This window comes from Eptesicus fuscus, chromosome 7, assembly GCF_027574615.1.
Source record: "Eptesicus fuscus isolate TK198812 chromosome 7, DD_ASM_mEF_20220401, whole genome shotgun sequence".
Taxonomy (NCBI): domain Eukaryota; kingdom Metazoa; phylum Chordata; class Mammalia; order Chiroptera; family Vespertilionidae; genus Eptesicus; species Eptesicus fuscus.
Window position 1 is genome coordinate 97,428,428 of NC_072479.1, and position 24,294 is coordinate 97,452,721.

General features: G+C 42.2%; 1 protein-coding gene across 5 annotated transcripts; it reads right to left on the reverse strand.

The window, feature by feature from the left end:
- Nucleotides 1–772: 772 nt before the first annotated feature.
- On the reverse strand, nt 773–24,212 carry PRDM4 (PR/SET domain 4). 5 transcript variants are annotated; one of them, XM_054719454.1, is made up of 12 exons: nt 24,192–24,212; nt 23,578–23,841; nt 20,016–20,149; nt 16,829–17,014; nt 13,654–14,448; nt 9,487–9,636; nt 8,138–8,256; nt 7,103–7,188; nt 6,366–6,493; nt 5,407–5,721; nt 4,155–4,323; nt 773–2,426 (listed from the first exon to the last, which is right to left on the reverse strand). In XM_054719454.1, exons 2-12 carry the CDS (start codon nt 23,586–23,588, stop codon nt 2,114–2,116), a joined length of 2,406 nt encoding a protein of 801 aa, XP_054575429.1. In that variant the 5' UTR covers nt 23,589–23,841; nt 24,192–24,212; the 3' UTR covers nt 773–2,113. The 5 variants fall into 5 exon arrangements, with proteins under 5 accessions (XP_054575429.1, XP_054575428.1, XP_054575427.1 ...); XM_054719453.1 differs by lacking the exon at nt 24,192–24,212 and adding an exon at nt 24,047–24,162; XM_054719452.1 differs by lacking the exon at nt 24,192–24,212 and adding an exon at nt 24,021–24,162.
- Nucleotides 24,213–24,294: the final 82 nt, after the last annotated feature.

The following is a 24,294-nucleotide window of genomic DNA, read 5'->3' on the forward strand; positions in this document are numbered from 1 at the left end:
CTCTAGCGCTCTCATATCCTGCTTCTCGACATGACCACGTCCCCAGCACAGCAGCAGAGAGGCCACCTGCAACAGGCAGAGAAGGCTCAGAGCAAAAGGCCAGTTACTGGTGTATTCACCTCATGAGAAGAACTCTGAATGTACATTTCAAGTCTAAGAGATAAAAAAATAAAAGCAGTAAATAAGCGGTAGAAGTTACATTCACACTTAAAACTGCTTTCCTCTATTGTTTTGGGGTTTTTTTTTGTTTTTACATTAGGCTTAACCATCTTGGGCAGCATTTCAACCAGCATTAGGCAGTGAAGGAATTGAACCCAGCATGAGCTACTGAGATAAAGGGAGAAAGGAAGCTTACAGTTCCAGCCCCCATGGTTTCCTGGGAACACGGGTGGCCTGGGAACACCAGGATGCCTTTGGCAAAGGGCTGAACTTGGAACTGCCCCAGTTGCACCAGAGCTGACCTGACCTGATGGAGGCACCCCTGCCTACCAACACCTCCCCCCCTCCCTCACCTGTAGACTAGCCACAGCTCTGCAAGGAGGCAGCAGAGTGAAGGCACTACGTCAGGGAGCAGCAGGACACGAGCTGGAAACACAGGCGGCAGTGTGAGCACTGTTATGCAGACACACATTTCAACACAGTCCCTAAGCTACAGGACTTAGGAAGTCCTCTCTCCATTTCTAACCTTTAAAAAACTCAAGTTACACCTGATTTTCTTCTGAAGACTCATTCTCCTCCTTCTTCCCCAAAATGAGATAACAAGAAAATCCTGTATTTTTAAAAAAGTTTTATTTTAATCCTTCCTAGAGGAATACAGATTTGAATGCAATACATTCATTCTATAAATACATTAGCAGCAAAACCTTCCCACCAGAGTCCTTGCTACTCCAACCCAGCGGTTGTGCCTCAGCGCAGGAGAGCGAATTCTATCAACCGTCAACTTAGGATGTCTGCTTTTTACTGAAAGCAGGACACACATGTGAAACCGGGTGAAAGACCAGACGGATGGAAGAACTAAGCTGGGACCCTGAAAACACACCCACATGGGTGTTTCTGCCTTCCAAATCCTTTGGTATCCACCGTGCTTAACCAGTGAAGTTCTTCACGAGAAAACTGGGCAGGCCTAGCCTTGCAAACGCCCCAATGTATTTGGAGTCATTTGTCTTTGAGTTGGCAACAGTTTAATGATGTCTTGATCCTTTTCAGAGGGTAAGCCAGATATAAAGGAACATTTCCTCCTTCCTTCCCTGGGCCGAGGTGCCACTTTGCCCACTGAGTCTACATGTGCTTATGGTTGGGAGTTAATCCAGCAGGCATGACTCAGCTCTACAGCCCAGGTCCCCTTTGGCTAGGGGCTGGAAGTTTTATTGGAGACAGAGACAGGTCTATACCTACACAGATATCTACAGAACAATAACCAGGTGCCTGACCCATTAAAGCTAGTTTCTTGGACAGTGGCCCCGGCATATCTCCATCATGGCCTATTGCATGGCTGCTCCTTTCTTATCTGCCCTCCAGGCACCTGCTGAAACTTTGGGAAGCCAGATCTACTCTAAACTCCCAAGTAGAGATTAAGGCGGGTGGGGCTTTAAACTTGTTGGCTGCAAAGGAGCTTACAAGTTTTCAGCTTACTGCTGTATTCGTCTGTTCTGGGACAAATACGTCACAATAGTCCATATGAAATACAACACTAGAACCACAGTCAGCAATTGGGATGACTATGAGGCAGGGACCAAGTTTAGAGTACTACGACATCCGAGGACTGGGAAGAAAAGTGAACAACGAAATAATTTAAAATAAATCTCATTTGTTTGGGCAGAAGGCAGCTTGACAAGGGCATAAATATGACCAGATTATCATGTAAATACAGACCTCAAAAGTTGACTTTCCTTCCCACACATCACTTAAAAATAGGACACATGCTCTCTCTTCCCAACCTGTTTTAGTGTTTGCATTAGGCTATGCCCCTAAGTGCTTTATCCATTCCCATTCAGTCTGTTTTGACTGTTCGCTGGAAGGAAATCAGAAACCTTTTTATATAAAAACCGTTGTAGTGAATAACTGGTGATGTTTGTCCCTCTGCGTTTTCCATCCTAAACATTTGGCATCTCCTTTACTTATGAGCTGAGAGAGACTCATCTGCTGAATACACAGCACTGTTCATCCGACAGTCTTCTGTCCCCACCGCGTCAGCCAGCTCTTCCTCCTCGGAGTCATCCTCTTCCTCCTCCTCTTGCGCTGAAGAACTGGAGGTGGGCCCTTTGCAGGTTTTCAGGTGACGGGTGAGATGATATTTGGTTAAATAAGCTTTTGTACATTTTTCACAGACATAATCCCGCTTTCCTTCGTGTGAATTGAGATGTTTCTTTAAATGATTTGTTCTCAAGAACGGCTTGTCACACTTGGGACACTTGATCTGGCGTTCTCTAAGAGGAACACGAGAAAAACATTGGTTGGATTACAAGTGACGACGGAGGCCCACACTTACCCTTCACACCTCAGGCCCTTGTCAGAGCAGCTCTGCCGTCTAGAATCAGACTTCTACAGGAGATGTAGCACACAGACGAGTCATAAAACATGTATCGTTTAAACAGCTTCGACTGACCTTGCCTATTTTGGCATCCTATGTAAATGGGATCATTCTGGATGTAACTTTTTTGTCTGCTTCTTGCACTCAATATGGTATTTGTGAAATTCATTCAAGTTGCTGCGGGTATCAGTAGTCTGCTCCTTTACATTGTGGTACACTACTTACAAATACATAACTTATCTTTTGTTAAGGATATTTTGGTGGTTTCCAGTTTTTTATTATCACAGGCAAGACTGCTACCAACATTTCTATACCTGTATGTTGGCTTGCACATATACATACTCAGGAGCAGTGTAGCTGGATCAAAACATATGCACATCTTCAACTCTACTAGATGAAGCTAAACTGTTTTACAATTTTGTTTTATCTACATACATGTCCGTCAACAGCCATTTCAGAGTTCCTGTTGCCTACGTTCTCACCAACAAGTGGAAGACTCAAATTTGAAAACGTTTGCCAACTGGCCAGTCCATAGCTATCTCTCACTGTGGTGTCAATGGTAACCCCTACAACAAAAATTACCCAGCTCACAATGTCAGTGCCAACGTTTGAGTAACCCTGACCTAGACATTTGAGAGCTGAAAAGAACCATGGAGATCATACAGACCAGAAATTTTTAAACTTTTTGGAGCAGTGGAAAGCCCAGTATGTGAAACAGATAAAAGGGTTACAATCCTTGAAGGAGCGGTAAGGTGCAGTGGGAAGCTCTGAAGCCTGGCCACTCTTAGCGTTTCTACCGCCTTCTCCCTCCCAGCAGGAGACGGCACTGGAGGACCCTCGAAGGCACAGAATGTGGCAAACTAAGCCCTTGCCTTTATGGAGCTTACGTTCTAGTGGAAGAGTTACACCATAGACAAATAAAAACATATAGCATGAGAGCAGCTAGTACTGAGTCCTGTGAGAAAAATGAAGCCAGGTAAATGGAACGCTATTTAGGTAAGATGGTCACGGAGGGCCATTCTAAGATGACGTTTGCTCAGAGACCTGAATGCAATGAGGGAGGCGGGGAGAGGTTTCTGGGCAGAGGCTGCACAGTACATAGTCCCTGAGACTGCAGTGTGCTTAGGAAGTGGAAGTGGTAGCAAGGAGAGGGCCGATGTGGCTACAGCAGAATGTGAGGATAAAGTATTAAATGATGAATTGGGAGAGTAGCCAAGTACCTCTACCACATCATGAAGGGTTTCCAGGCTCCGATAAAGACCTTTTAACCCAGTAGGTGAAAAGATAAAGGCAACGATGGGAAGCCCCTGGCGAATGCTGAATAGAGATGGGCACCATCTGACTTGTTGTACATGGATTGCTCTGGCCACTATGGACAGCGTGCGGGTTTTGTGTGTGCACCTGTGCAGCTGTGCGGGGGATGGATGAGAGGGAAGAGCAGAAGCAGGAAGGTCAGCTTCTGCTGAGGGCCCTCTTCCTGGCTTGTCCTCACAGTGGACAGAGTGAGCCCACTCTAGTCTCTCTTCCTCTTAGAAGGACACTAATTCTATCAATGGGGGTCCCACCTCACGACCTCATATAAACCTAATTACCTGAGGAGCACCTGGGCTGTGGGGTAACTTACTGTGTGTGGATGAGCACATGCTGCTTGAGGTCCTGCCTCCGCATAAACAACTTGTCACAGTAATCACACTTGAGATTCTTCTCGCCCGTATGGATCACCATGTGCGACTCCAGGTGAGCCTTCTGGGTGAAAGACTTGTCACACAAAGTACACCTGTAGTTCTTCTGACCTGCACATCGGCCCAAAGGATCACACTGTGACTGAAACCACCAGCAGACTCTCAAGAAGAACAGACCCCGTATGAGTGTGTGGCAGAGGCAGGAGTAAACACAACTGTCTGGTAGCTGGAACTTCACTTTCTAGGGCCTCTTCCTAGAACCACTCAGAGCCACTGAGTTTACATTCAGCAGCTAGCGCTAGTGAAGCTAACACGTCTGACCTCCATCTGGGACTGCTTACATGTATATATATTTTTAATGTTTACAGCAGACATAAAATCTGAAAAAAAATCACTTGTCATCCTAGGGCCAGCTCTATAGGTAAATATATTTTAGCAACCTATATGTATAGTTTTCTCTCTCTTTTTAAACATATAATATGACTTCATAAACCCAGGGATGGAATAAAATTCTGCTAAGAATGCAGAAATCAGATTACACTAGGTCAGGGGTTGGCAAACCTTTCTCAAACTCGTCAGTATTTTAAGTCTGTGGGCCATGCAGTCTCCGTTGTGACTACTCAGTCTTAATGCAAAAAGATGAGGAAGAATTTTACGTTCAAAGATTTGGAGAACAAATGACCCAGCCAAAAAAATGAAAACCTCATCAGTTATTTTATAGTATGTATGAAAAATATAAGTGTTCAATGAAAGGGGTTGGTTTGCAAGGAGTTTAGAAAATAGAAACTCAAAAAAAACAAAGTTTTAACAATGTTTACTGAGCAATATTCAAAGGAGAAGGCTGGCTCCGGCTGGTGACCCGGAGTGAGCTCTAATAGGCTCAGGTTATTTTCACAGAATTCCTTTTGCTTTAAGTTCAAACAAATGAAACAACTTCCCGATTATTAACTGCATTTTCCCAGTCAGGGCGCCTAGAAAGTGGAGCATCTTAATTGCTGGAAGTAACTCCCTCTGAGGAAGTATAGTTATCCCACCAAGATTTACCATCCAATGAAGTCCTGCAGACTGCCAGTGAGATTCATTCTCTAACACCTTACCTCAACTCTACCTATAAGACTACCTCACTGCAAAGCCTTTACTACCGCAATTTCTAATTGTTGCAAAATTCCACGCTGATGGTCCAATACAACTTACCTGTATGGATCTTGAGGTGGGTCCGCAGGTTGCTGGGATCACTAAAAGCCTTGCTACAGAAATCACACTTGTGGGGCTTCATACCTATGTGACCCATAAAGTGGACATGAAGTTTGGAAGGAGAGATAAAAGCTTGGGGGCACATTGAGCACTTCCACTTCCTTTCTTTGCTGTGGCCGGGCCTGTGGCTGCTGCTGTGGCCCTGGCCAGGAAGATGGCTATGGATGTGGCTGGTCAGGTGGGCTTTGAATTCTGTATAGGAATTGCACTCCTTGCCACAGTTACAGAGGTGCACATCTGGATGTTCGGGAACACCTTTAAAAAAATTAATATCTCCTGATACTTCCATTTTAAAGCTTAATTCTTGATATTAATAGTTTTTGCTTACAATTTTTCCCTTTTACCAAAATTTCCATCTTGCTATTACCTATAAAAATACAATGTCTTATTCAATGCTCTATTCACAGCCTCTCAAAGTGCCAGAATCACAGGAAGCACTTAATAAATACTGCACTGTAAAGTACATTTCCAAGGGGAAAAAGTAAGATTCTGCAGCACACACAAACTCAGACATCACTTGCCATCGTGTATCATCATGACACAGTGCCAAGAAAAAGCCCAGGAAGGCTAGATCACACAAGGAGTTCTGCCGTCCTTTATGAACTTCAATTGCAATGGTACTGGCTCAAAAAGCAGCCTGGGGAACTTCAAATTCCCCAAATCAAAGTGCTAACACAAAAGTTCATTTCCTATGAACACTGCTGGTCAATAACATTCAGTTTGTGAAGAACCTCAGAGAGTTTCACCTTTCAACAGAAGGGTAATAGCCTGCTTTTATATACACAAAGGTTATCTGATGTGTTTCAGCTGATATTTAAATCAGTACCAAACCTTTACTTTTGGTCCTTGGTGTTCTTACGATGCTAGATTCATAACAAACAAGACTTACATTAACTTACCAATCTGCTGAGCATAATCCCGGCTGTAATAAAAAAGCAGTTCGTTTTCAGGAGGAATATCTTGTGAAGTGTAGAAATAAATTTTTCCATCATGGGGATAAGCCACCAAATTCTGCTCTTCCCGGTTTCTAAATTATCACATTTAATAGATCAAGCATATTAGTTTTCAAATATGTACTAAACACATCATATCCCTATAGCAAAATCTTCTATGAAAACTAGGATATAATTTTTCTGGGTCACTTTTCTAATTCCATATCCTATCTAGTATGAGGGGTGTGTACAGAAACAGAATTCTTACTTCAGTACATCAGTTTATTGCCCTTTATAGTTAGAAACACTACAGTCTGTTACTGAAAGCAAATAAATTAATCTTTTACATAAACAATATGACAAAGACACATAGATAGCTGAACAAGAATTAACCACAACTAATAGTCAATATAAAGAGAAGGTACTCACTAGAAAAATCTAATGGCAACAGTATGATCCCTTATTGCACTGGTAACTTGAGTAAAATGTTCATTAAAAGAAGGATAGTTTCTTATGTTTTCAATTTATAATTACCATTAGTCAACAACTTTTGGAGTGAAGAAGGGGGAAAGCCTTAGGGCCTTAAAGTTCGTGCAGACATCAGTGTAATTTGCATTTTCCAGATCTTCCACATTTTACACAAAGCTTCCTATTGAAAACCATCTAAATCATAATTCCTCTCACTGAGCCAAGACTACGCTTACCTGGCTTTGCGCACAAACATCATCCAATTACATTCATTTTCGTCAGTTGTAACAATGCAGAATTCTAGGACACCGTTGTGGTATATCTGCCGAGAAGGCAACCATACACGTCAAATGAGCTGACAAGCAATACAAAATGCTGCTTAATTAAGGCTAGCTATCTCATTTAGTTTGCAGCTTTCCTAGTCAATGTGAAAAATACATAGTTGCCTTCTCACATGCTTGCCATTTCACCAGTCCCTCTATTTCCAGCAACCAAATAAAGACCATCAGAGACCTACAGTTGGTGTTCAGTGTATAGAATGGCAGTGTTCTGATTATTCACATTTTGGCTGGACTGGAAAAGACACACACAAAAATCAAACGTCTACTTGTTTTCATCACCTACCACATGGCACAGAACAACTGAATGGACATTAAGGTCAGAGAACCATCTCTTCTCATTCTTTTCCCAGTGGACCTCGCATTCTTCTATGTTCCCTTTTGGATACCAAAATTAAAGTCCCCAATGCCAGTGGTACCTTACTTTCCAATTGTCCCAAGACTCACTTTCCCCTCACTTCAATTTTAAAGCATCATTTCCCATCTACTGAGACTCAATATAAACATGTTATAGGACATGTTGTTAAAACCTTGTGTTTTCAGTCCTCCCTTTGGAAAACTACAGAAGCGATCTTACCTTCAAATTCTAGAACTGTTTCCCATGCTAAATATTTGAGTGTTTTAGCTTATTATAAAATAAGACTTTCATCATATAAACAAAGCTCATAGCCTCAGCTGTCACAAGTAATTCAAAAGGAGAATCATTTGACTATCTAACAAAATGGAGACTAAAATAGTTTGCTGTCTATATTCAATAGCTGTTGTTTTGCTATGTAATATATAGAACTTGGCTACCAAGAACAGAAAGGATGGAATATTAAATAAAAAACTGACAGGCGAATGGCACTGTATCATCATGGCTAATTTTGACTTTTAGCTACCTTATAAAATAAAAACATCCAAAAGTTACACAAAAGTTTCATAAACACTGACCTTCCAGATATGGTTGACTGCCTTGTCTGTCCATTCTGCTACTTCCATGGAGTGACTTTGCTGGCCAATGAGAGGCCCAAAGCAAGTCCGCACAGGAATGGTTTCTCCCGTCCATACACCTGTCAGTGGAAGGACACCGACTACACAATCAGTAATTTAAAGATTTCAGGACACAGAGAGAGTAGCTTAACCCAAGCAAAGAATCTGATTTTCAGTGAACCTGAGAACTACTGGTATTCTAGAACCCCTGAGAGGTAGCTAAGTCATATGAGTATATCCTATAATGTGGAAAATGTAATGAACAGATAAAATGGGCTCAGAAGAAATATGCAGAGTAAGAAGTAATATCAGACATTTCTAAACCCAGTCTTATACACAACGAACCAAACCATGTCCCTCCAAATACGTTATTTTGGAGTTATCACATTAAAAGAAAAGAGAATATTATTCTATTATAAAAATATATTGCCGAAACCGGTTTGGCTCAGTGGATAGAGCGTTGGCCTGAGGACTCAAGGGTCCCAGGTTCGATTCCGGTCAAGGGCATGTACCTTGGTTGCGGGCACATCCCCAGTGGGGGGTGTGCAAAAGGCAGCTGATCGATGTTTCTCTCCCATCGATGTTTCTAACTCTCTATCCCTCTCTCTTCCTCTCTGTAAAAAATAAAAATCAATAAAATATATATTTTTAAAAAGTAAATAAAAAAATAAAAATAAATAAAAATATAAAGCAACTGCTAAACTTCTCAAATTGTTTGTGCTTAAAGCACTGCTCTGTATTATCTAAGCTGTTTCATGCTTTCAATCGACATCAAGCTACAGCTGAAAGAATAATGAACTTTGATTCATATTTTCAAAGAAATGGCACAGTACTGCAGAAACCATGTTAAAGTAAAATATGGGTAAGCACACTCTGGCAGTATTCTTTACTCCTTTTCCCTAGAGAGTATTAGACAACTTACAAACACTCGATCTCAATATCTTTTCTAATAAATGGTTATCAGTGGCGAATTTTACATGTTTCTATAAAAGAAAGAAGTTTCAAGGAGTGTTCTGTCAGGTCATTCTTAGTGTTCTGTCATGGTAATTCTTAGAGAATAAAAGGGAAATCTTCAAAGACTCAGGCCAGGATTCTCTCTTCTATTCAATTCTGACTCTAAGTAAGGAGACCATTTCCATTAAAGTTTCCAACTTGATTTATTCCTATCACCACTGGACAAGACAAATATTCCCTAAAAGGATAAACCCTAAGCCATAAACTGACTTTTGGTCACTAAATTATACATGCCCACTTTTACAACTCTACCTCACAAAGAAAGAAGACATCTGAAGGGGTTTTATGGTCCTTACCAACTTCTGCTCCCACAATTGACTGGCGGAGAACAAGCTGCTTCGGGAGAGAAAGCCTGGCTCTGCTCTCTATGGGAGTGTCAGGGACAAAAGTCACTGGTCCGTGATCGGGGCAGTCTGAGGGGTAGGCTCGGTCACAGAGTGTGCACCCTGCAGGTGGAAAGTTTGAGAAACACAAATGAGTTCACCTCAAGCAGGCTCAATTACCACCTGCTCTTCTAGTTAAACACTAATTACTAAGCTGTAACCAGTAAGAAGCAAGGTTCTAGCAGAAATACCTTAATCAAAGAACTACTCTTATACCTAAATATATACCAACTCATCTCCCTCTTCAGCAAGATGTGCTTTTTCCTTTTGATCCAACAGGACAAGTTTCCTATTCAGTGCCTAAGATCAAGATTGATTAAAAAATAAATAAATAAATAACACATTTACTTCAAGAATCAAGTTTTTAAAAAAAAAAATCAAGTTCAGTCGTCCCTGGACACATCCTCTCATATGCTTTAAATTATCTCTAGGTTACTTATAATACCTAATACAAGGTAAATACTTGTTATACTGGATTAAGGATCAACTTTCTGTGATTTTTTTTCTCAATCTGCAGATGCAGATCCTGTGGATACAGAGGGCCGACTGTACATTACTCCTCACATTAAGTAGATAAATAATATGATGTTCTGAAGCCTGAAATTGGATTCCAATTCTACCAAACTATAAGAGGAAACTGAGCTGAAATGCTGTTAGTCATGAGATGACGGAGCCAGCGGCACCGCTGTTCTCTTTTGCTTCACCATAAACAAACTGGTCAACCAGATTTTGATGGCAGATTTTTAAGCCAAAAAAATATCTACAACCTGTTCTTTGGGCCAGCAGGCAGAATACATTCTTGCAGACACATCTGCTTAAAATTCTTCATTTCTAACTGTTCACATGACCTTTCTTTCTGCATTGTCAGGGGGTGCTTCCTTCGTACACTGCTGTCCATGCTTACTGCAACTTCACTTCCACAAGCTCGTGAGGGTCCTCCTCCTCCATAACCTTCTGCTCTATTCTTTTACTTTCCTTTCTCTCTGTTAAGGAAATAAACTCATGCCTCTATTAGCCAATGACTGAGTTCAAACTTTCCCAATTTGTTCACAAAATAAGTGGAATCCATAAACCCTAGAACCACAGCCATCCAAGTGTCTTTTTCTCTTAAGTAATCCATTAGAAATTCTACTTAAATCGCATACGGTATCAGAAAGTTTTCATATTTAGCCAAAGAGTAATAACATATCACTTCAACTACTGCTTGGTTAAAAATTCTCTGAATATCCGATTAGAGATCTCCCATCCTTCATGAGAACAGATTCTCAACGAGAAGGGAATCCCCTCCAAACAAAGGCGTTTCAGATCTCATACAACAGAAAATGCTTAGATGTTTCTCCAAAGATATACAAATGGCCAGTAAGTACATGTAAAGGGACTTAACTTCATTAGTCATTAGGGACAGGCAAGTCCAACAACTAGACGTCACTTCACACCCAAAAGGATGGTTAGAATAAAACAGAAAGAAAGCAAGTGCTGGCAAAGATGTGGAAAAACTGGAACCCTGATATACTGATGCTGGAAATATAAATTGTTGCAGCCACTTTGGCAATTTCCCCAAAAAATTAAACATAAAGCAATTTTCCATTTATACAATGGAGCAAAAGTAGGTTTACAGTTGTGAGTACATGAAAGTTTCTTCTTGTATCATTTATTATTGTATTATTTTCCATACCAACTGTAAAGCTACTTTTGTCTCATCCTGTATATCCAAGAAAATTTAAAACATGTTCATTCAAAAAACTTGTACAGGATGGGCCAAAGTAGGTTTACAGTTGTAAGTATGCGAAGCAGTTAGCTTATTCTTGTATTATTATTTATTCATTATTGTATTATTCTCCATACAAACAACTTCAAACCTACTTTTGCTCCCCCCCTTTATATAAATGTTCATAGCAGCATTATTCATAATAGCCAGAAAGGAGAAACAACACAAATGTCCGTAAATGATAAATAAGATGTGGAATACGCACACAATGGAATATTACTCACTCGTGAACAAAAGAATGAAGTACTGATGCCTGCCAAAATACAGATGAGCCATGACAACATTATGCGAAGGGGGAGAAGCCAGACACAGAAAGCCACATATTGTATGACTCCATTTACGTGAAATGTCAAGAATAGGCAAATCCACGGAGATAGCAAGTAGATTAGTGGTCACCTGACCATGGGATGGGGCTATGATGAGTGACTGCTGATGGGGTTTCTTTATGGGGTGATAAAAATGTTTTGGAATTAGACAGCAGTAATGGTTACACAACCTTGTCAATATACTAAAAATCACTGAATTGTACACTTTAAAATGTGAATTATATCTTTTTAAAAACACATTTAGAAGAGGATCCCACTTAAAAAAGGATCAACAGGCTAAATTAATGAGCCTACATTACAGTCCCAGATAAAATACTTAAAATTGGCACTAGCTGGTTTGGTTCAGTGGATAGAGTGTTGGCCTGGGGACCAAAGGGTCCAGGGTTCGATTCCCACCAAGGGCACATACCTTGATTACAAGCTCCTCCCTGGCCCAGGCCCTGGTCAGGGCTTATGCAGGAGGCAACCAATCGATGTTTCTCTCATATCGATATTTCTGTCTTTCCCTCTCTCTTTCACTCTAAAAATCAATGGAAAAAATACCCTCCGGTGAGGATTAAAAAAAAATAAATTTTTTTTTAATTGTAAATTTGAGACTGAAAAGGTTAATAGGAAATGTCTCCCCATTGCTTGGCTTCTGCAACACCAGAAGATTCATTCTACTTTTCTCACTCTCCTGGTCAGTCTACTCTGGAAGCTCTTCGTCTGCTGCTGTATCTTAATATCCCAGCCCTTTTGACATTCCACTCTTACTAGATGATTTCACCCCACTTCCATGGCCATGATTAACACCTAATGCTGAAGATCCCTACATATTTCCAGACAGATCTCTGAGCTCCAGATTCGACTTCTCATTAGACATTTATTTCTACTACGTATCTTATGGACACTAAAATCAGCATGTCTAAAATTCGCTTCACCATCACTCCTCAAAAAAATTCATCTACTCCTCCTCCACCAATCATTATCCTAAGAAAGCGTTACTACTATCCACCAGTTTTCCTTGCCAAAAACCAGGGTTTTTTCCCTTAACCCTTCCTTCCCCTAACTTCATCCACTCAACAAGTTCTACTTAGTTCTTGTAAATATCCTACACTTTTCCTCAACCTTATTACTTCTACTCTGTTAGAAAGTCACCTTTATGGCATCATCTTCTTTACCTACCTGCCTCTAACTACCCTCCCCTGGTAAGTTTTCCCTGCCTCTTCCTTGCCCTGGTTAGGAGCTCCCCTCTTAGGCCCCTTTAGCACCTTGCACTTAATCCCATCTTCGCACTCACCACACTGTACTGCGATAGCCTGTTCACTTGCCTATGTCTCCCATTGGACTACAAGCTCCTTAAAGGCATGTGCTGGCTCTTATCAACCGTTTTCTCCCCAGCATCTAGCAGAGGCTGGCATATAATAAGCAATCAACATGTTTCCTGCATGAATGAAGTATGTAGTGACACCAACTAATTGTTTTTATACTTTATACTTTTTTTTTGTTGCCCTATAAAAAGAACTTTTACATGAGCAACTATGGTAATTTATATACATTCTGAGCAAAAACAAAATTGTATTGTATCCACCTATACTTCTCCATTGGGATAAAAAAATGCATAATTTAATAAATGTTATGTTGAAAGAGCATAAGGCATGTCACACAGAATACCTTACTAAAGTTTATTCCTATAATTAACTATTTGTGAAATCTTGGGAAATACCTTATGTATTTTAGGGCTAAGCGTATCTGTAAATTTCAGAAATGACTCTGTTTCCTTACTTCAGGAGGATGTTGTAAGAACCAATGAAATGTCTATGTATCATTTGACTTACTTGAGGAAAAGGCACCACATTTATATAAAGGACACTACAAAGCAAAGAAAAATTACAAAGCCCAGTTACTTTCTATACTTCTTTAACACCTGACTTTGTCTGAGCCTGTTAGGAATGACGGCCCTTTCCACCAATATTTCCAAAACAAAAAAAGGCTAAGCACACTCACAAATTGTAAACAAGGTTGCCATATTTTCTTTGTTTGAATTGGAATCTTCCATTTGCAGTGAAGGTGGTACAAAAGCAAGACTGTCTGAAGATACATCTACATGGCCTGTCCCCATAGCAACCTCCTGGGTGATGGAGGAGACAGCCACAGGTTCTAGGCTTAGGCCAACTTCATGGAGGGAAACAGATTCTAGGGAGGCGAGGTTGTGTGAGGTAGAGAGTGCCACGCTTACAGAGTTGGTGCTCATGGCCACGGTGTGAATCGAGTCACTGAGGGCACTGTCAGACATCCCGCTGACCCGACTTGCAATGTGGTCAGTCTCCATGACCACAGGGAGCTCCAGGCCATTCCCATGAATGGGTATCACACCACCATGCCCTACAGTGTCTGCCGCAAGGTTGTTGCTCACAGAATCCACAGACAGAGGTTCATGACTTCTGGAGCCATTTGGGATTTGAGAATGCTCGCCTGCAACACCATCCATTGTAAGCTCTTCTGCCATTCCATCTGTAGAGATGGGGCTAGTTACCCTAGAGACGTTCTCCATAGTGATTGTTGTGTCCAAGGCCACCTCATGGCCATCGCTGGGATGAAGACTTTGGGCACCATGTGTGTTCACAGAGCGAGAGTCTATTGAAACAATGCCTTGTTCTAATCCAACATTTCCATTGGACTGGTAGGGATCTAGTGCTGAAGGGTTGTTGGCGATAGATAATGCTGTATTACCATCAACATTTATGGAGTTGGGGTGGATATACTGAGGAGGTGGTCTGTCAGCTAAATAAGATAAAATGCCTGAGAAAAGGAAAAGATGAGATAACAGAGATTTTTTTTTAGTACATTGTTAAAATAAAAAATTCCAAATGGTAGAAGCTACAGATATAACTAAATTAAAATAATCTCCTATCTACTTCTTTGGTTTAATCCATATATATACTTTATAATTAGCAACATACATATAATTCATTTTTCCTGCAAAACTCAGAAATCATAAAAAATTAACTATGTTCCTTTGACATCAATAGAAGTTAATCATTTAAATGTTGCCTTTAATATATACATGGTGGGAATTCCTGTGTCCTAAGATGCTGAAATTTGCTCTATAAGAATTAAAAGGTAAAATGATTTAAAACCAGATCGTCCGTGTGAAAAATAAAATTTAATTAAATATAACTTAACTTATTGAACTATCATAATTCAGTAGGCTCTATTCAAAACAAGTCATAATTGTACCTGCTTTATTGAAACAGAAAAAAATATTTAAACACTCGTGCTTATGAAGATGTAGTGAAATGGTACTTGCTGCATTGCCAGTAGGAGTGTAATTACCAAAACCTCTTTGGAAAGGATACATATTAAGAATCTCAAAAACATTCATACCCTCTTGCGTAAGAAATTTTCTAAATGCATTTTGTAAACATTATACACAAAGATGTCCATATAATGGTAATTAAAAAATGGAAAAACAAAACTGTCAAAAAAGAAAGACTGATATAATAAACCATTCAGTAGTATGTAATGCATCATTAAAAAGGATATTATGGCCCTGACCGGTTTGGCTCAGTGGCTAGAGTGTTGGCCTGTGGACTGAAAGGTCCTGGGTTCGATTCCGGTGAAGGGCATGTACCTTGTTTGCAGGCACATTCCCAGTAGGGGGTGTGCAGGAGGCAGCTGATTGATGTTTCTCCCTCATCAAAACTTCTAAACTCTCTATCCCTCTCTCTGTAAAAAATCAATAAAATATATATATATTTTAAAAAGGATATTATGAGCCCTAGCTGGTTTAGCTCAGTGGCTAGAGCATCCACCCACAGACTGAGGGTCCCAGGTTCAATTCCAGTTAAGGACAAGTGCCTTGACTGCAGGCTCGATCCCCGGCCCTGATTGGGGCACATGTGGGAGGCAACCAATTGATGTGTCTCTCTCACATCGATGTTTCTCTCTCTGTCTCTCCCCTCTCTAAAAATCAATGGAAAAATATTATTGGGTGAGGATTAACAACAACAACAACAAAAAATAACAAACAAAGGATATTATGAAAACCAGGTAGTAGTCAAGGAAAATAACTATGTAAAAATAGAGAAAAATATTAAGTGAAAAAAGTAAGGATACACAATTGTATAAAAAATATAGTCTTAATTACTAAAAAACAATAAAATCTATACACCAAAATAAAAGACAGGAAGGATGATGGGACTATGAATGGTTCCCCTATTTGGTAAATTATCTAAAATAAGCATTTAATAACTTTTGTAACAGAATGAAAGTTCAATAAAGCCCTGGCAGGTTTGGCTCGCTCATCGGCCTGCGGACTGAAGGGTCCTGGGTTTGATTGCAGTCGAGGGCACATGCCTGTGTTGCAGGCTTGATCCCCAGTAGGGGGCGTGCAGGGGGCTGCCAATCAATGATTCTCTCTCATCATTGATATTTCTATCTCTCTTCTTCTCCCTTCCTCTCTGAAATTAATAAAATTATATTTAAATTTTAAAAAAGGTCAATAAACTTTATAATAAACAATGACACTGAAGCAGAACATGTGGTTGGCAGGAATTACAATTGCAGAATTATAAAAACTGAACCAAAGAGATGCTGGAGAAGGAGAAAAACTGCTATATGCCATTAGGAAATTAAGCTTAGTCAAACTATAATTATTAATAACTAGAGGCCCAGTGCATGGATTCATGCACTGGTGGGGTCCCTCGGCCTGGCCTGCAGGGATCGGGCCAATGCTGGCTCTCCAACACCCCCCAAGGGGTCCCGGATTGCGAGAGGGTGCAGGCCAGGCTGAGGGATCCCACTGGTGCACAACTGGGGTCGGGGAGGGACCATAGGAGGGCTCCAGAGCGTGTCTGGCCCATCTCACCCAGTCTCGGCCATACCCTAGCAGCAAGCTAACCTACTGGTTGGAGCATATGCCCTCTGGTGGTCAGTGCACGTCATAGTGACTGGTCAAATGGTCGGACACTTAGTGTATTAGGCTTTTATTATATAGGATAGGATATGTTATCTGTACATTCTAAAAGGAAAAGTACATAACTACAAACAGATAGTTTTCCTGACCTAGATATTAATATCTCATTGTGACAAACAAAAAAGCATTATTCAGTTCTTCATGCACTGAGGTCGAGTCAGCCCTATTCTTTCTTCTAACCTCCCAAAGAACTATCATACTTACCAGGTAAAATGGTCCTGAAGTAACTGCTCTCCAGGTGGGGGTAAGGTGGTGGAGGTAGGGTGTAGTTTCTTTCGGGTAACCCACACATCACCCCTCGATCGCCAATACCCATTGGCAGCATCAGAGATAAAGCAGATGGCAGAGAGCTCAGGGAGGGACCCAGGTTTGGAATTGCCACTGGCAGACCTACAAAATAAGAAAAAAAAATGTTTTTCTCAATTAAAAGGAAATAAGTACTTTAACCACTTTGTTGTACACCTGAGAGTAATACAAAATAATATTGAATGTAAACTATAATTGAAAAATAAAAGTACTTAAAAATCCTCTGTACAATCACTAACTAAACTCTTAGGAAGGTTGTTGCATGTGAGCAAAATCTCACTGAGGAGCCCTTTACATCCCAGAGAGGTACATCCACAAAATGTCATAAACTTGGTTCTCAAGTGAGTTTTAAAACACCAAACTGATCCTCCAGTTGTCTATATTGCTCTTAGTACCAAACATTTCATTACAACTAAAAACCTAGTTTAAATAGGATTTAAGAAATCAAATTATATAGAGATACAAAAATGGGAAGAAACATACCAGAGTTCATAGGAGTGATCTCTGAATAGTGATATTACAGGGTTGTTGTTTTTTTAAACCTATTTTTACTTTATTATAGTTTCCATTTCACACAATGAGAATATTTCACTTCTGAAAGTTCACAGATATGCTTCTACTTAGAAAATCTAGTTTAAAGTTAGACACAAAATTATATATAAATACTTTCATACAGTCTTTTGTATATATGCTACACTTCATGATTAAAAGAATATAACCCTTAGAATGTCTCTACCTTGAAGTATACCTATCTGCAAAGTGTTGAAGTGACTCTTACTGTGCCTAAGTATCATAATGAATACTCACCAACTCAGCCAATGCTGATTTGCACTATGTTTTGCCAGTGGCAATTATTTTTTAACTAGAGGCCCAGTGCACGAAATTCGTGCACTTGGGGGTGCTGGGTGGGGGGGTCCCTCAGCCCAGCCTGCGCCCTCTCACAGTCTGGGAGCCCTCGGTGGATGTCCCGCTTCCCGCGGGCCTAAGCCAGCAGTTGGACATCCTTAGCACTGCCACGGAGGCAGGAGAGGCTCCAGCCACCACCACTGCACTTGCCAGCCATGAGCCTGGCTTCTGGCTGAGCGGTGCTCCCCCTATAGTAGCACACTGACCACCGGGGGCAGCTCCTGTGTTGAGCGTCTGCCTCCTGGTGGTCAGTGCGTGTCATAGTGACCAGTTGTTCCCCTGTTTGGTCACTTTGCATATTAGCCTTTTATTATATAGGATAGGCTTTTCCTCAACAAGTGTACTCTAAAAGGAATGCCTAAGAGATAATCAAATGGATTAACAACAATTTTTTAAAAAATTTTTTGGATACTTAAAGGAATGTAAAGAGCCCTAGTTATGATGAAACTTATTTAACTCTGCATTTTAGTGATGAAGCAGTAACTGATTTAAACAACTTATATAAGGTGTCCCCAAAAATCGTATACATACTTTAACAGCTCATAGCTCAATTTTGAAAATGAAAAGTATTTTAATAAACACTGCCTTTATAATTATTCAAAGTGTATATATACATTTTTGGGGACACCCTACAGATTCAAATACTCTTTTTTGTTGTTGTTAATGCTCACCCGAGGACATTTTTTCCAATGATTTTTAGAGAGAGTGGAAGCGAGGAAGAGAGATAGAGAAACATTGACTGGTTGCCTCCTGCACACTCCACGACCTGGGCCAGGGACATGGTACGTGCCCTTGGCCAGAAATGAATCCATGACCCTGCAATCTAGAGTGTCGATGCTCTAACCACTGAGCAAAGCAGGGCAGATTCAAATACTCTTAAAACATTAACTCCTATTTTGATCAAGAAGGTTCAATACATTACAATGCTGTAGATCCTTAGGAATCACTTGCTTACTTGTTTCAAGAGAAAAAGAAAATTGAACTAGGCAGATAAAAAGGTCTTAAAAGAATAATGCTGGGGGAAAATGAGCTTCTCCTGTACTCTTATTCTCTCCGAATATTGAGCTCCATCTCTGGTGCCTCCTCTTTCCCCATAGTTCTAGGCCTGGCATATTTGCAGTTGCCAATTTCAGATGTAGAAAGTAAAGCTCAATTTCTCATGCTCTTTAAGAACATTTATTAGAGTAACTTTAATTCTCCTCTATCAAGCAGAAACAGAATGCCAAGATAAATCGGTAATCCTATATAATAAAAGCCTAATATGCTAATCAACCGAACTGCAGAACAATCGGTGGAACGATTCATCACTATGACGTGCACTGACCACCAGGGGGCAGACGCTCAACACAGGAGCTGCCCCCAGCCCACAGGCCCCAGGCCAGCCAAGGTGGGTGCCAGCGGGCCCCTCCCGCCCAACCGCCCCACTGAGGGAGGCAACCTGCGGTGGCAGCAAGGGGCGGGGCTGGCGAGCGGGCAGCGCCAGGCCAGCCAAAGCAGGTGCCAGCGGGGGCCCCCAGATCACCCCACCGGTCACCCCATAAATCGGCCCTGATCACTGGCCAGGCCTAGAGTCTCTACCCATGCACAAATTTTGTGCATCAGGCCTCTAGTCATATCGTATATAATAAAAGACTAATATGCAAATCGACCGAACAGTCGAACGACCGGTTGCTATGATGCACACTGACCACCAGGGGGCAGACGCTCAAAGCAGAAGCTGCCCCCTGGTGGTCAGTGCGCTCCCACAGGGGGAGTGCTGCTCAGCCAGAAGCCGGGCTCACAGGCTGGGGAGCACAGCGGCAGTGGCGGGAGCCACTCCTGAGGGTTCCCGGACTGCGAGAGGGCGTAGGCTGGGCTGAGGGACACCCCCACCAAGTGCACAAATTTCATACACTGGGCTTCCAGTCTTAGATAAAATGTCAAGTCAATTACAGCTCTAGACAAAAGGTCACCAACTGAAGAAGAGGACTGTCAGAAAAAACTGCTACTCCTATCCACCAGAACTCCAACACTCCACAAAAGTGTTTTCTTTCACTGTGCAACTGCATGTGGAACTGCCACTCAGACCTACTTGGCTTCTCTCGTCCACTCTTAAAGGGGCTCTGACCCCATCTGGGCTCTATTTAGAACTGATAATGCAGTAAGTGTTGATATGCAGTTGCTGTCCCTTACCACTCACCTGGGGCAGGGATGGCATTGTGAGTGGGTGAGGCAGCCAACCCCAGGTGACTCCCTGAGACCGGCAAGGCATTGCTCACAGAGGATGAAGTCAGCTGCTCCATCCCCACTGGGCTCAGGTTCATTTCATTCATCCTAAGAAAGAGCACAGTAACCAGTTATGCAAATAATTATGTCAGTGACTCTGCTTAAGAAACTCAAGAACCTAAAACAATGGGGGTGGGGAGATGGGACTTGACCAACTATTATTTCATTTTTATGCTCACGTCTTAAACAGGATTGTACCTTGTTTCAATCAGGCGTGCCTTGTTCCAAACCCTATTCACACTACCTAAAACAAAGTCTGCAATCCTTAGAGCACAATGGCAATGAGGGTTGGGTTGTTTTTTTAAACCACCCAAGTTTTTCTTTCACAGGATGTTTTCTTCAGTTGGCTTATTACTTTAAACCAAGACTTTTACAGGCTGTTTGTTACAACCTGCACAAAGAATATTTGCTAATTCTTTTAACCAGGAGTTAAAATGATACTGGATCTGAGTTAGATTTTTAATGGTGTGAAAAAGCACCATATATTCTCATGGATCAGCCTTTTATTAAAATTCTGTATCAACATTTTAATTAACTATCTTAATGACATCCTCCACATATTGAGGTTTGTTATGTAACCTTTACCAGATACTTTTTGAAAAATTACTTCATATCTCTCACTTCTTCAAAATAAGGTAAAGAAACTGAGTCTCAAAGAGGGCATGTCATAATCCCCAAATCACACAGTAATTAAGCGGAAGAGCACAGATCATGCTACAAAATAATGCCGAAAAGTTTTTCAATACACCAACTTTTATCTACAGCACATTTCTGGCAGCAGAAGAATGTGAGAATCACATTTTCTATGCAATCCATGTTGTATTGCCTTTAATAACATCATTAGAATAAGAGTAATACTGATTAGAACAAGACACTATTCGATAAGTATTAGTTCCTATGTCAGTCTGCCATATTAAAAATATTGTATTTCAAGAAGCTAGCCAACAGGTTGTCCAAAGGGAAACAATGACCTCCAAGCCTTAAAGGGTCACAGTAATTCAGGTTCTTCTGCGTGTGCCTTTGTACATGGGAGGAGTGAAGGGGAAGAGCAATCAAATGTGTCTACATATTCCTTAGCCGTGAAAACAAACCTAACAGGCTTTTAATTCTGAACAATGGCAAGATCAGCTATCAACCAACCTGAAAATAATTAAAAGCTAACACTTATTACTCTTGTTCTATATGCGTTAGGCACAGGGCTAAGTGATTTACATGTAATTATCTCACCTAATCCTTGTAACTACGGTGAGGTAAGTATTATTCTTAACCCCATTTTAGAAATGAGGAAACAGACTCAGAGACACTAAGAAACTTAACCACAGATTACATAACAAGTGGCAAACTTGGGATTTAAATCCAGGTCTGCCTAATTTAATAAAACCTCTTAACTAAAATTGAAAAAGGCAGTTACAATAAAAGAACCACTTTGCCTCTTACACCAGTCCCAATACTACACTGGGATCTGTGTATTTACATGGTGGGGTATGCTTCAAGTCCTGCACAGACCTGTTCCTGCACTATTCTATACTCACAGGCTTCAACCTTACCCCTGGCCAGGTATCTCATAAAACTAAGCTCCCAGACATTAATAAAGTATGTTAGGTTAGGCCAGTGGTCGGCAAACTCATTACCAACAGAGCCAAATATCAACAGTACGACGATTGAAATTTCTTTTGAGAGCCAAAAACCGACTTCTGCGCATGGGCCACGAAGTTTCAATCGCACTGTACGTGCGCGCCCGCACGTGGTATTTTGTGGAAGAGCCACACTCAAGGGGCCAAAGAGCCGCATGTGGCTCGCGAGCCGCAGTTTGCCGACCACTGGTAGGCCAACAAGTATACTACCTTGTATAGAGGGCGAACTCTGAAATACTGGAGACTGGATGGAGCTGTGTAAGCTCATCCAACTAGGAAGACAACTAGAAGCACGTGACAAATGAGGCACATGATAAAGGAAAGCGCCTTTATAATTATGCTATAAAAAGGGTAAAGAAAATTCCTCATAGACTAAAGAAACCACAGCAACCTTCATTTTGAAAGTTTCTGGGCTTGGGTTACTTTAAAACACGTTTCCTGGAAATTTTTATACCTAGAGTTTTTACTCAAAACTCAATCACTGGAGCAGCAATGACCTACAACAAATTGGTTACAATAATTTTTTAAAGTACTATTAAAACTCTGAAGCTTCGAATTCCATTCTGAAAGTTCCTGAACACTAATCTGTGTGATAATCTTGAGATAAAAAGCAAAATGGTGTTTCTAGGTTGACTTCTAAAACCAGTTGAAACCAGAGTTGAATGTGAGAGGCTCAGCAGATTTCTGCTGTTGTGAGTCACTAAAATGTGATGACCTCAGCAGCCATGAGCCAAAGGTAGCTGGTATCCCACAGAGAGAAAGCCGATGAAGGGAATTGACAATATGACCCTCATCCGACTCTCATTCTAAAACGCAATTCTATTCTAACCACCTTTCTCCAAAGGGATTCCAGGAAGCAGCCTTGGGAAAAGGGCCAGAATGGAGACACCAAGCCCTCTCTTCTTCCCTCCTCGGCTCCTTTTAAAATCATTTCCTGCCGAACCCGATTTGGCTCAGTGGATAGAGCGTCGGTCTGCGGACTGAGGTGTCCCAGGTTCGATTCTGGTCAAGGGCATGTACATTGGTTGCGGGCACATCCCCAGTGGGGGGTGTGCAGGAGGCGGCTGGTTGATGTTTCTCTCTCATCGATGTTTCTGGCTCTCTATCCCTCTCCCTTCCTCTCTGTAAAAAATTAATAAAAAATATTTTTAAAAATATAAAAAATAAAATCATTTCCTTCACACTTCTACCGCTGTGTGTTTCACTCTGACCTAGGTATGAACCACGTGCCAGCTGCTGATCTTATAACTTTACTTAGAATGACATATAAGCAACTAACACTAACGAAAATGCAGTCATTTTGCAAAATGCAATAAATAGTCATTTCAATGACTTTATTTTCTGTATCCTAAGCAGAAGGCCTATGAAAAGCCTCTAAAAGCCCAGCCATATATCACTATTTCTGTACTGTACCGACAAGGTACCAAAAAGTACCTAACTTTAAACATCTGCGTAAAGGTTTTAGAGTTCAGAACTTAATTTCTCCACTCTACCAGCCAGATGGTAACCGAGGGAAATTCAAAGTGAGGCATGGTGATGAGCTAAAAACACACTCTGGAACCCAGACGAAAATATTATTAAACGCTCAAATAAGGCAAAGGCACACAGGATAAAGGCGTCAACGGGCCAGCAATGACATATGGCTATATTCACATGTGAAGTTGAATGAAAGTCTTTTCAACCCTAGTTTCTGGGGTTCTGGTTGCTTTGGGACACGGATCCGTATTTGCAAATCGCACTTGTAACCTTCCCAGTGGCACCCAAAAGGCAGGCACTCAAAACGCTCACGGGCCTCGTGTTTCCCGAAGACGTCACCAGCTCCGAGCCCACCTCCCGACTCACCTGTGATGCATCTGCTGGGGGCCAAGGATCAAAGAGCACACGGGTGGCGGGGCGCCTGCATCAGGGTTCGCGTTCCAGGGTCACGTGCTACCGCATCTTGCTTACAACCTCGGCACCGACGCGGCCCCACGTCGCCAGGGCCGCCCCGGGCCGCCCCACTTGTCCCCAGGGCCGGCGGCCGCGCACCCCGTCGCGAGCTGGGACATGCCGGGGGACACTCGGGACTTTTCCCCCCCGAAGCTTCGGGAGGGGGGGCTGCCCAACCTGCGGGAGAGGACAGGGCGGTCACCAAAACACGGCAAGAATGCAGTCTCCTCCCTTCGCCGCCCGAGAGCCCGGGCCTGGGGACACCGCCTCCCAAAGGCGGCGAACCCGCCCGCCCTCGGGCAAGAGGCCCCGCAGGCCGCCCTCGCCCCTCCCGGCCGGGCCCGCGCGCTGCCCACCTGCCGGCCGCGCGGGGGGCACGCACCTGCCCGCCGCTTTGTTCCTCATCCGGGCCGGGCTCGCCTCGGGACCCTCCCCGCCCGCTCGACCCCCGCGCCCCAGGGGCCGCTCGCCTAACGTTTCCCGCCCGGCCCGGCCCGGCCCAGCCCGCAGTCTCCCCGGGGCCGCACCCTCCGCGCGTTTCCGGATCCTCAGCCACTCCCGGCGCCCGCCGCCCCGCCCCTCGTGCAGGCGCCCCTCCCCGTCGGGGCCCGCGAGCGGCGACCACGCTCC